At 39.3% G+C, this 13,104-nt stretch overlaps 1 protein-coding gene across 1 annotated transcript; it reads left to right on the top strand.

Annotated features, from left to right (window-relative positions):
• Positions 1-2,063: 2,063 nt before the first annotated feature.
• slc24a1 (solute carrier family 24 member 1) lies at positions 2,064-13,074 on the top strand. The gene is made up of 9 exons (XM_085461905.1): positions 2,064-3,251; positions 4,017-4,076; positions 4,307-4,415; positions 9,676-9,750; positions 10,776-10,864; positions 11,047-11,304; positions 11,394-11,483; positions 12,099-12,265; positions 12,384-13,074. The coding sequence occupies exons 1-9, from the start codon at positions 2,139-2,141 to the stop codon at positions 12,631-12,633; spliced, it is 2,211 nt and encodes a 736-aa protein (XP_085318031.1). The 5' UTR covers positions 2,064-2,138; the 3' UTR covers positions 12,634-13,074.
• Positions 13,075-13,104: the final 30 nt, after the last annotated feature.

A 13,104-nucleotide genomic window follows, 5' to 3' on the forward strand; every position in this document is an offset into this window, starting at 1 on the left:
CAAATTTCAGCACACATTTTAAAATTAAACCAAAAACCAAAGTTTACTTTTACAAGAACATCTTTCCAAATACATATTTATTTGATCCAAGTGATACCTCCTCTTTTGCTGCAAGATAGATAGCAAGCATATAGTGCATATATGGTTAGAGTGGGACGTAAACAAAGGCTTCAGGTGCATTATATTATCAACCCACGATTAGGAAGCAGGTATGGGAGGAGTCAGTGCTAAAGCTGCGTTCACTCATGGAAATGCATTCACCTACACTAGGGGAGCATTAATCACACATACACGTGACATCACTGATCAAGTCACCACTGAAAGCTGCAAACAGTCTGAGTCTAATGGTTGGCTAGTTTTCAGAATATGGCATTCGCCCTTGCAACAGTGTTTTAAGATGCACTACTATTTCATATTCCTATGCTGGAAACACCGGAACAGCAATCCATCAAGGAACGCGTCACTTTATCAGTTATGCACATTGATATGGTACTTATATGTTTTAATATGAAGTTTAAAGGTAGACATACCAGTATAATACGTTTCACTATGTCATCAAAGTTTTTTTCTCTAAACACTGTGGTGTCAAAATACCATTAGACAAAACAAACACTTATTTTGCATTAAACTGAATATTACTAAGGTATACTCACAAGTGAGAGTGCGGTAACGCACATAATCCTCTTAGAAGACTTCAGGTATTAGGTATTATGCTGATCCATTGTGAAGAGTTGTTCTGTGTCCTACATACATAACACTGGCCACTGCAACAGTTTGTTTGTGCCACAATAGCTGACAGTGGAAACCTGTGTTTGGATATGCTTGCACTTATGATTTTGCAAGATGTTATTCTCTGGTAAGTCTGAACCTTTTTGTTCTCTTTGGATAAAGCAATTAGATTGGCTCCTTGCTTTAAATTTTGCATCACAACTCTAGTCTTTCATGTTGTGCAGAAACCAGCATTATGCAAAGAAAGTAACTGTAACACTTTATAAATGGATCTATGAATACAGTGGGGAAAATAATAATTTGATGATCTGCTGAATTTGTTTGTTTTCTCGTTTTCAAAGAAATAAACAGTCTCTGATATTTATGGTTGTTTTTTTTTCAATGGAGAGACACACAATATCAACAAAAACTCCAGAAAAAAATGACATAGAACAAATTAGCCACTCTTTAGTTGCCTTGTATGTTTTGGATCATTGTCATGCTGGAAGACCCATCCACAACCTCTCTTCAGTGCTCTAGCTGAGGCAAGGACATTCTTGTCCAAGATTTTGTGGTACGCAGCCCCGTCCTTTTGTCCCTCAATGAGAGGATCTCTCCTGTACCCAAAACATAATGTTTCCACCACCGTGTTTCCACCAAGGTGAGTCGAGTTGAGGCCAAAGAGCTTGATGTTTATTTCATCTGACCACAGCAATTTATCCCAAGCCTTCTTTAAATTGTTTAGATCTTTACTGGCAAACTTCACATGAGCCTATACATGTGGCTTCCTTATTAGAGTTACTTTGAAGCTCCTCACAGAGGGTGATTGAGGGTCATTTTCTGTGTCTTACATTTCCTAATAGTCACATCAAGTGTTGTCACCTTCCCACCAAGCTTTTTGCTGATGGTCTTGTAGCCCGTCCCTGCCTTGTGCAGGTCTGTAATCTTGCTCCTGACATTCTTTGACAGCACTTTACTCTTTAGCCTGTGGGAATGCAGAGGTTGGAATGGAAGAAACTGATTATGTGGACGATTGTGCTTCATGCACATAACTATTTAAGAACAGAAGTATCAAATCTTTATTTCGCTCAGTGACATGCAAATGACTTTATAACCTTTATATAATGTGTTTTGTTTGATATTCTGTCTCTCTTTGTTAAACTAAAACTACCATAAAAAAACAGATTTAATTTTGTTGTAAGTGAGCAAACAAATAATTGTTTTCCCCATGATAATACTGTGACACATAATAATGGATACATTTTAGTTATGAATAGTCCAAATGCCTTGAAATACATGTATACTATTAATATCTTTTCCAAATGCAATTTTATCCCTGTTTTTCCTTTACTGTACTATAGACTGGGTATTCCATGGATTTGAAGATGTGAAATGAGTCACATCACTGGAGTTTTGAATTCTGCCACCCCATGGTCTTCTGGGGAGAGAACTGGACTCCACCAAATTTTATTTATGCACCTTATTTCAACCTAGCCAAAAGCAACACCTGCTGCTGGAGAAAAATGTATTGTACCAGAAGGAAGCGACTGCAGCTGAGCCGAGTTCTTTTTCTCCTCTCTGGGGTTTTCCTCTGTACCCTCTACCAGCTGACCATCAGCACTAGACTGTACGAGCCTTTGGCAATGCCTCAAATTGCACAGGATAGTGGGGAAGGTTCAGCAGAGGGGGTTGAGGAGATTGCAGATCTGGGAAAGGCTCTAACTACAGCATATGATTTAGAGCAAACTGAGCAAAGAAACACAACGTATGATGTCCATAATGCAACTACAACTTCAGTATCCACAACATCTACCACTACTGAATCGCCATTATTGCCAACAACAAATCGGACTCTTGTGCATTGCATCTATGTGGCACCTGAACTTCCGGAAACACCCACGCCAGCTCCTCCTACAACTACCGTCCCACCAGCCTTTCCGGGTGAAGCGCCACATATGAAGGGTGATTACCCAGAGGACATTTTTTCAATCGAAGATCGCAGACGTGGCTGGGTGACCCTTCACATTATTGGGATGATGTACATGTTTGTGTCACTTGCAATTGTGTGTGATGAGTTTTTTGTTCCTGCTCTCGGGGTAATCACAAACAAGTTGGCAATCTCTGATGATGTGGCTGGAGCCACCTTCATGGCCGCCGGAGGTTCTGCCCCTGAGCTTTTTACCTCTTTGATAGGAGTCTTCATTGCCCACAGCAACGTGGGTATTGGCACAATTGTGGGCTCAGCAGTTTTCAATATTTTGTTTGTGATTGGAATGTGTGCTTTGTTTTCTCGGGAGATTCTCCATCTGACCTGGTGGCCTCTATTCAGAGATGTGTCATTCTACATACTTGGCCTCATCTTTCTAATTATCTTCTTCCTGGATAATGTCATAATGTGGTGGGAGAGCATGATGCTGGTGGCTTGTTACACTGTCTATGTCATTTTCATGAAGTTTAATGTGCAAATAGAGCGTGCATTCAAGACCCAACTCCACAAACACAAGAGCATTGTCAAAGTTATTGCTGTAGAGGAACCTGACAAGGTAAGATCTCCTATTAAAGAATTCATCAAAGCTCTTATCCTCAGTCAGACAACTAATAAGTCTGTTGTCTGATATCTATATTGAAAAGTTTTCTCCATTTTCACCCAAACCCATAAACTACTGGTAACAGAAAACAACCTAACGAAACTTTTGAAGAGCTAGGCATACTAGCTAGGTATTACTGCATTCCTGCTGGAGAGACATAAATCAGCAGATTTTAAGATATTTAACTAGTAGAGGTTTTTGTAGGGATTATTATTAGCAACTAGAAAGCAGTTTCGTCACATGATATATACGTAGCTTTTTATAAAAACAAAAACACCCCAAAGCTAATCAGCTGCAGCAAATGAATGCTTTCCAGAGTTATAGCTCCTTTAGCATCCATGTATAGCGTGTCCAAACCTAAACAGTGTGACTGAGGCTTAACTTACACCAAGTAAAGGGTTTAAGGGTTTGTTCATACTCAGGGTTTTTGAGGGTGGGACTCCCAAAAAGAGAACATTTTATTCCTTGTTGAAAATGCTATTTCATATCATTTAGAATCATTAATAATTATTTTATGGGGATAATGGATACAATAAAAATACTGTCATCCTCTGCATTTAAAAAAAAAAAAAATCTGACATCATCAAGTCAGGCAGCGTGTGCAATGAGTGAACTAGTAATGCATTAAATTATAGCACTAATATAAAATCTACCAGAATGAACTTTGTTTTATCTCTGCCGCTGAATGATCATCACTGAACAAAACATTGTTGCACACAGACTAATGGAAACGGTGAGGATAATGCCCCTCCTGCTCCAGAGGACAAGAATCGTTTAAAGGTAAAAATCAATTCACCAACCAATAAACTGCAAGAAGAAAGTCACAAAAAAATTCTTTATACCCTTCAGACTCACAGTCTTATTTTGTAAATAATTAAGACAAGTGCTAGCTCTCTGCACTAGTTAAGAAAAAAAAACAGCCACTATATCCACTATTGCATGTTTAACAGTGATGGGCTATTATCTGTACAGTGACTAGTTATCATGACCTCAGCCGTCTCTTTCCCCAGTTGAAGCCATCCCTTCAGCGAGGGGGGAGTTCTGCTTCTTTACACAACAGCACAATGAGAAACACCATCTTCCAACTCATGATTCATACATTAGACCCTATAGGTAATGGTGAGTACTATTTGATAGTTGTGAATACTGTTTGATGACTGATAACTGTGTACCAAGTGCTTTTATAATAGCTGTCTGAGTACTATGTCCTTCTCATTCTAAAATGGATTAGCAAAGTGTCCCACATGAAGGCAGCACTAAGTCCAGATTGATACTAAGCAGATAAATACCTACCTCAGTCTGTAGAGGGATCCATTTAGAGGCCTGTAGGAGAACAGGAAGAATATCACCAGGGTATAGCTGCAATACACTCTAGAAAAAGTCAGTTAGTGCATGATGACCAGTGTTGGGTAAGTCACTTTAAATTAGTAACTTAGTTACATTACTAGTTACCAGAGGTGTGGACTCGAGTCACATGACTTGGACTCGAGTCAGACTCGAGTCATTAATTTTATGACTTTAGACTTGACTTGAAAAAATGTTCTAAGACTTGTGACTTGACTTGGACTTTTACACCAATGACTTGGGACTTGAATTGGACTTGAACCGGTTTACTTGAAAAGACTTGATATTTTACCCCAAATATAAAATTTAACATGCATATTATATAGAGATTGAAAATGTGACGTCATTCACGGGTAGAACCGCAAAGGATTCTGGGAACTCGTGGCAAGCGGTACTAGCGCACGCAGGCTTTCAATTAAAATCAGTTATACAGCGATAAAAAGAAACACAAAAATGTCAAGAAGCCGTTGTATTATTAACTGCAATAGCCGGTCGCATGACAGCCACGGGAAGCCGACGGGTAAAGAGATCGGTTGTTATCGGATTACGTCGTTGAAGAGAAATTGTTCGAGCCATGTTTCCGAAGTAACAAAGACGCGACTGGATTGCAGCCATTCAAAGACCAAATATAACGTCCCAGAACACTCCAGCTCACAGGTTAGTCTGCTCCAAGCATTTACACGAAGGTCAGTGTTTTTTAGTAGTTAATACGTCATTTTTCATAACATAATTAGTGATATAGGTTACAAGCAAGTCTGGCGCTGAACAGAAATTGTCGCGCTATGCTTCTTTGTTTATTGTGCATAAATAGTAAATTATCCTGACACAATATTGTGTTTCGCTTCTGTTATTATGGTACACTGATAAAAACATATACTTTTATTCACAGGATAAAACAGGTTTTTTGTATCACCAATTGTCCAGTACGATTACAGCATACAGTATTATTGTCACTGCTACATTTCTGTGATGCTACCAGAAATTATTTCCACTGCTAATTAATTACCGTTGAGCTCAAAGGTCCTATTAATAAACGGTTAAGGAATGTGTATTTATGACGACAATTTGTGAGACTGGTAAACTTATGATACGTACGATGGTCTTTCGTTCTACACGGTGCATTTCAAGGTCCTGTACCCATCCGTCGGTAAACTGTACCTGGGCTTGTTGCAGTGACCTGAAGTTACTAAACTTCATGAGTGTGTGCACTCACTCCAAGAACCGTATAATTATAAATATGCATATAAATATGCTAAGATGAGATAGCTGACTTCATCTAACTAGCAAATGTTGTCCAGGCTACGTTGGTGATACAGTTTTTTTTTAATGTGTATGATATTTTTGTCATGCGATTTTAAAGCTGGTCCTACAACCGCATCCAAGAATAACATGCAGCTTATCTCAGAACTGTCGGTGAAAATTGAAGGAAAAAATGTCCATCCCGGTTTTCCCTCCAAGGCACGAGCGATAAGCAGAGTTCTGTCCTTTCCTTCTAAGATTCCTAATTATTTAAAGTAACACTCAGGTATGCCGTTCAGCTGGGTTAGTTACGACGTCGGGAGCAGCTTGGGAGAACAAGAAAACAGAGACTGCTTTAGGTTGCCTTCCCAATCGACTCAAAGGTTTATTTAGTACATAACAGCTTATATAGAGGAAAAAAAGGTTCGTGTGTCAGCAAGTTCTCAGTTCAAACCGGTACAGACCAAATAAGGAAACGTCTTCCTGCCTTGTGAGCAAAGAAGTATCCTGTGTGTAGTTTATCAGTTCAGCTACAATTTATGATCATCCCAGCAAAATACACTCCTAGACATAGAATACAGAGTTCTTTCATTAGTGAATTCTGAAACAAACCACCTGGCCTTTAACGAGCCTTTTTCTAAGAGATAAAGAAAAAGGGAGGATGGGAGTAAGGAAGTGGTCTCGTCTCTGTGGTATTTTCGACCTTGGGGTACCAGCCTGTGAGTCTTACACATTAATTCTTGGGTCAGAGAGAAAGAGAAAAACAACTATTAAATGGGCCTTATTGAGTAACTCTTTTCTGTATAATATCACAATAAAACAATATCCTGTAAATGCTACCATGGTATCAAAATATCACAACAAAAATTATTCTTGGAGCTAGGTTTAATTGAGCTGCATTTTAAAGAGGTGCAATTTCACAATTTGTGTATATTTTCTAAGTTCACTATTTTGTCATGTGTTGAGAAAAACACAGATTTACATGGTCTAATATTTACATTTAGCATAACTGCAACATTATTTTTTCATTTTTTTTTTTTAAAGACTCGAAAGGACTTGAAATTCAAAGTTTCAGACTTGTGACTTGACTCGGACTTTTACACCAGTGACTTGAGACTCGACTCTGACTTGCCTGACATTACTTGAGACTTGACTTGAGACTTGAGGATAAAGACTTGAGACTTACTTGAGACTTGCAAAACAATGACTTGGTCCCACCTCTGCTAGTTACTTCTATCAAAAGTAACTCAGTTACTTCAAGTTAATCGTTACTTTCAAAGTAACTAGTTACTAGGGAAAGTAACTTTGGTTTTACTCAGAATTCTCTTGTTAATGTGTTGCTTCCATAACTGGATACCCAGCAAGATTGCCAGTCTTCTAGCTTGCTTACTTGCCACAAGTGCACCGTGCCACCTACCAATAGAAAGGAAAAAATGATGTGCATATTTCCACGAGAGAAATCCCACACCTGGAGAAATCCCACACCGTTGACCGCCGCCACGATTCTAGCCTACGTCACAGCGTCATGTGCGCTTTTTACATCCAACACAAAAACTGCAGTCGTGGTGCTTTCGATTGTACGCAGAACTCAGAAATTCGGCCTTCCGAATAGGAAGATGTAGGTAACACCAGACTGCAGATGAGCTGCATACAGGGCTGGACTGGTTCATCAAGAGTTGGGAGTTCGCCTTGTAATCGGAAGGTTGCCGGTTCGAGCCCCAGCTTGGTCAGTCTCGGTCGTTGTGTCCTTGGGCAAGACACTTCACCCGTTGCCTACTGGTGGTGGTCAGAGGGCCCGGTGGTGCCAGTGTCCGGCAGCCTCACCTCTGTCAGTGCGCCCCAGGGTGGCTGTGGCTACAACGTAGCTTGACATCACCAGTGTGTGAATGTGTGTGTGAATGGGTGGATGAATGGGTGGATGACTGGTTGTGTAAAGCGCTTTGGGGTCCTTAGGGACTAGTAAAGCGCTATACAAATACAGGCCATTTACCATTTAAACTCCATCTAAACTTGGTTTATTTCTGACCCAGATGGACTGCAGGTTATAACTTCTTACCTGAAGTTCAGTTCACCTGACACTCGGACCGGCGGCCGCCTCGGTTCTCTGCTCCTCCTTTCCCTCATCCACCTGCTGGCTTCCACCACTTGCTAATGTTACTGAATCTGTGGAAGCTGCGATAGCCACCACACGAAGTAACGAATAACGACCCTATCTAAATCCCAGTAACGATTAATGCGTTCCTGATTTTGGCATAATAACTAGTTACCGTGCTCGTTACCACAATAATACCGTAGTTACTGTAACGTGTTACTTAATAACGTTAGTCCCTACACTGATGATGACGGGGTTTTCTTTCCCTTAAATTAGTTAAAATGCAATGATTTAGAAGATGTAAGCTGGGTTGACAGTGTGATGATGGGCTGACCTATCCAGATTTGACATTTGAGAAAATGGTTACAAAGATTATCTATGTTATACGTTTGAGCTGAAAATTCCCTTTAGCCATGAATGCCTTGTAATCTGAAAGCGGAAAGGTACTATAGATGTGCAAGGGTCTGTACGAGCTAGCAACTAGCTATGAAATGAAGATATATTTAGAATAAAAATAGTCCAGAACACAACACCTTCTTCCTGTTTTTACTGTTGTTATTCCCACCCCAGACACATCTGGCCAATAAGCAGGCTGAATATTCTCACGCTCGATCTGATATTGCTTAGTGGTCTTCAACTAGGAGTCTTCAACTCCTAGTGTGAATGTGATCCGACAGTGATTCAAGCCATGGCTTGAATCACTGTCGGATCATATTCACACTATAAACAAACTTCAAGGAGTTCATTTGCACCAAGACCACCTCCTCTAAAGGCTCTTGGTGTGGTTACTGTGTTCACATCTGCACAAACATACTGCATGAAGGGGGGAAATGAACCAGAGTTTGATTTAAATGGGCTAAACACAGCAGGCATGAAAACACCCTGAGATCCATCCAAGAAACATCAGTGACAGAAGTAATTCTGTCAAGCAATAATTTTTAGTCAATCAAACCTTTTCTCATGTCTGGGGAGCACTATCAATAGAAATACTCTACTCTGTTATTATGTACCTTGGGATGAGTGTATTTAGTCCAAAATATGAGAAGTTGAAAAACTGACTGCTGACGCTGTCTTTCTGTGGTTTTTGCTGTACTACTGGTAATATTAATAATTATTTTAGCCTCATTGTGAGGAATGGCTGTGTGGTGGACGCAGATGAACAGTCCAGTCTTTGTTTATCCCCCCTTTTCATCATAGCAATTTATTAGTGTGCCGTATTTGCAATCAAACTAAGGCAAGAAGTTTAGTATAAAGCAAAAGAAAAACAAGTAACCTCAACTTAAACACTGATTATCCAAAAAGTAAAATAAACTATTAAGATAGCAATTCTGTAGTACATCCATTGTGGCCTACTCACCATTATGACCTAACATGCAATGCTTCTGGAAAGTAGCTGACCATATAGTCAGTAGCTCCTCCCACTCCAGGAAATGACAATTAAATATCAGTTAAATACTAAATTAACTTATAGTAGTTCTCAATCTAAAGTGCAGTCTGATGAAAAGATGAGCAATAAGTTAATCAAATACAAATCTTAACCACCAACATTTTCAATCAGGCTCTCTTTAGGGTTTCATGACTACCGTAATATAGCAGCAATATACACATAATGAATCTAAATTAAAAGCACTTTGTACTGTGTTTAGGGCCCTCCGTGTGACGTCTGTGATTCTAATTTTATTTTGCCACTTTGTGTGTTTGTAGGGAAATTTAAGGAGAAAGCTGAAACTCTGAACAGCGTGGCAAGAAAGAAATCAGACGCCAAAGACAAAAGTGAAGGTAACATTGAAGGATGTGAGCGTCATTCACTGACTAGAGACTGACACCTGCTTAGTATCATTATCAATAGCTGGTCTGCAAAGCATTAAAATGACATGCGCAAAATGACTTAAAAAAAAAAATAAAATAGGTTTTTTGTTCAACATCAGTAGATGTCGCTATATGCCAACTATCATAATAAAACAACTGTTTCCCCATTGTAGTAATATTTTAGCTTATACCTTGGAAACAGTTAGTACACACTAGTTAAAAAAAATATATATATATACTGTATGACGGTGGCGTGACTTTTACACAAAGGCAAGCAGAGATTCCCCAGCCTCCAGAATACACAAACAAACATATTATTCCACTTTTTAACAGTTTAACTAGTTAAACTGGAACAGATTAAAACATACCATTTTTGCTGTCTGTCTGCACTTTACATGGATGTCTTCAGCTTTTGGCACTCTTTCCTGACTGAAGAATTTTAAAATATTATTACTTTTATAACTGAATATCTACTATATTACCAAATATTACTTGCTAACAAACTGAGAATGACAGGAGGTGGAGGAATTTGCCAAATAACATTTTAGCAAAAAAGTAATAAAACAACATGGTCAGAGCAGCCCTCTCCACCGTCATCACAGCTTTCCTTGTGAATGTAAGGAAGTATTAACAATGTTTTTAACATTTCTCTGCATCACACGTTGGCCAAGGTGGTTAGCAAGACGAAACTCATCTGTTAGGATGCTAAATCACTGAAGCTTGTTTACTTGTTAATGCTAGCTTTATGTTTTTTTTTTTATTTGACATATTTGACATGTCAAATTGCATGTACAAACCAAGTGCATATAACTATGCAGAGAACTCAAGGAATGTATAGGTATATAGCTAAGAAGACAGTGAGTGAATTCAGCTAATGCATTGACTGCAGTTCTTCCTGTAATCAGTCCTGAAGTCTTAAATGAAATTAAAATCTTCCAGATAACTGCATAAGGGCCCGCAGTTATTAAGCAAACTCTTTGGGATTCCTTTCACAGATGGTGGGGAAAAAACTGAGCAGAGCAAAGAGTCAGAACCAACCCCAGCTGCAGAAGAAGAAAAGAAGGAGCAGCCAGAGGACAAGAAGGTACTCTCCAACCATGTCCTGGTGGCTTTCAAAAAGCCCAGAAGTCAGTCTTTGATTCCTGTCTATGTAAGAGTCAATGCACAGATCAATGATACAACTTGTGGGCACCTGCTTCCTTAGGATGGTTTGACTTTTGTTTCTTTTTATCATATGTTTTAATTGCGGTATCTTTCCTACTTCAGGAAGATGTACCAGCAAAAGATGATGGGTCAGGAGAGTCAGACGACTCTGAGAGCGACGAAGAGGACAGCGATGATGAAAGTGACGAGTCCAGTGAAGATGAGGATGATGATGAGGATGAAGACGAAGAAGAAGATGAAAAAGACGATGAACCTCTGTCTTTAGAATGGCCCGATACACGTCGAAAGCAAGCAACCTACCTCTTCCTGTTGCCCATAGTTTTCCCTCTGTGGCTTACCGTCCCAGATGTTCGCAACCCGGTGAGAGATACCATAATATTTCTGATATCAGCTGTGGTAATTTAAATCATGCTGCATTTTGCTTTTCCATAACTCACTTTGTCCTATAGAAATCCAGAAAATTCTTTGTTGTCACCTTCCTGGGCTCTATTCTATGGATTGCTATCTTCTCGTACCTCATGGTGTGGTGGGCCCATCAGGTCAGTTACTTTAGATACAAATACTCTGCTTTGTTTCCTGTTGATGTGCATTGACACACAGTATCACTTAACTCATTCACTGCCAGCCATTTTCAAATCAGGTAACTCCCCACTGCCAGGGTTTTTGAGCATTTTTACTCATTTTTGAAGAGCCACAGAAAACTGTGTGTTATGATCATATAAACGCTGAACCTACCAAAATGAAGAACAGACTCTCTTCTTTCATCCAAAAAATAAAGCTTGTTTCTACCATTTTCCATTCTTTAGTAATCAGCTGTAGAAGAGAGGTGGGTTCCACCAAAACGAGCTTTTTGTGAAAAATACATTTCAAGCAGAACACTAATATTTCTTGCTTTGTGACACCTCTAACATATAAAATAGTTTTTCACTTCTATAAAACAGAAATAACACTGAGAAAGGTTATGTTTTATCAAAACAATTTATTTACAAATATATGAAAAAATAAAATTCACTGACAAGCTGCCCGAGGTTGTATTCTAGCCCCTCCCATTGAAAAACGTAATTGACGTCTATAGACGTCAATGGCAGTGAATGAGTTAAAAGATCTGTGTAAACTAAAAGCTGAGCACCTAAAAATCTTGTTCATCTTCCTAGGTGGGTGAGACTATTGGCATCTCAGAGGAAATTATGGGCCTGACTATGCTGGCTGCGGGGACCTCCATCCCTGACCTCATTACCAGTGTGATTGTGGCTCGTAAAGGCCTGGGAGACATGGCTGTGTCTAGCTCTGTGGGCAGTAACATCTTTGACATCACTGTGGGGTGAGCCTCTATAGCTGGATCGTCATCAATTTCGTTTTTAAAGCTGCTTAACACAAACTTTAATAATTCCTTTCTCTCCCTTTTCTTTATGTTTTTTCACTATCATTTTATTTAAAAGTCTCCCAGTCCCTTGGCTCCTGTACTCAGCCATCCATAGTTTTGGTCCAGTGGCTGTCAGCAGCAATGGGCTCTTTTGTGCCATTGTGCTGCTCTTCCTCATGCTCCTCTTTGTCATCATCTCCATTGCTTCCTGTAACTGGAAGATGAATAAGGTGCTGGGTTTCACCATGTTCCTCCTCTACTTTATCTTCTTGGTGCTCAGTGTTATGTTGGAAGATCGTATCATCATCTGCCCAGTTTCCATCTAATTCTTTCTGCTGAACTGTTAACCTTTTTGGGAAAGGATCTCACGAGCATAGACCTGGATATCTATAGGAAACATTCAGAAAGCTACGTGCTCTGCATTGTTACCAGTGAAGTGTCTGGTATGTCAGCAGCAATAAAGCGTTTTCTAGAACCCGATACTCACTTATAGAAATGATGGCAGCTTTTAAATTGATTTTCATAGTACACGGGGAGATGCATGACTACTGTCTAATACAGTGTAGATTTTGCGGTGTAAGACCTAACTGAGATGTTAATGGGTTTTTTATGCACTGTCTATGAAATGCAAGTAAAAGTGTTAGTTTGTGGACACATTTTGAAAAATGTAGGCTACTAAATGTGTATTTTGTATCATCGTAAGTAAATGATTTTGTAAGAATCATGATAGGGACCCTGAGCTTGCTTGAACTTTTTTTTCAAAAATCATGAAAAATCATTGAAAAAATAAAAAATAA

Source organism: Copadichromis virginalis, linkage group LG7 (assembly GCF_057382275.1).
Source record: "Copadichromis virginalis isolate Kocher_CV1m ecotype Utaka linkage group LG7, C_Virginalis_male_GT1.1, whole genome shotgun sequence".
NCBI lineage: Eukaryota > Metazoa > Chordata > Actinopteri > Cichliformes > Cichlidae > Copadichromis > Copadichromis virginalis.

What these genes read in the sequence shown, in the direction of transcription:
- slc24a1 (XM_085461905.1), top strand. Translation starts at nt 2,139, where the DNA reads ATGGTCTTCTGGGGAGAGAACTGGACTCCACCAAATTTTATTTATGCA. An exon ending in ATTAGACCCTATAGGTAATG is followed by an intron (nt 4,416 to 9,675) that starts GTGAGTACTATT and finishes GTGTGTTTGTAG; the next exon opens with GGAAATTTAAGGAGAAAGCT. An exon ending in TCCCAGATGTTCGCAACCCG is followed by an intron (nt 11,305 to 11,393) that starts GTGAGAGATACC and finishes TTTGTCCTATAG; the next exon opens with AAATCCAGAAAATTCTTTGT.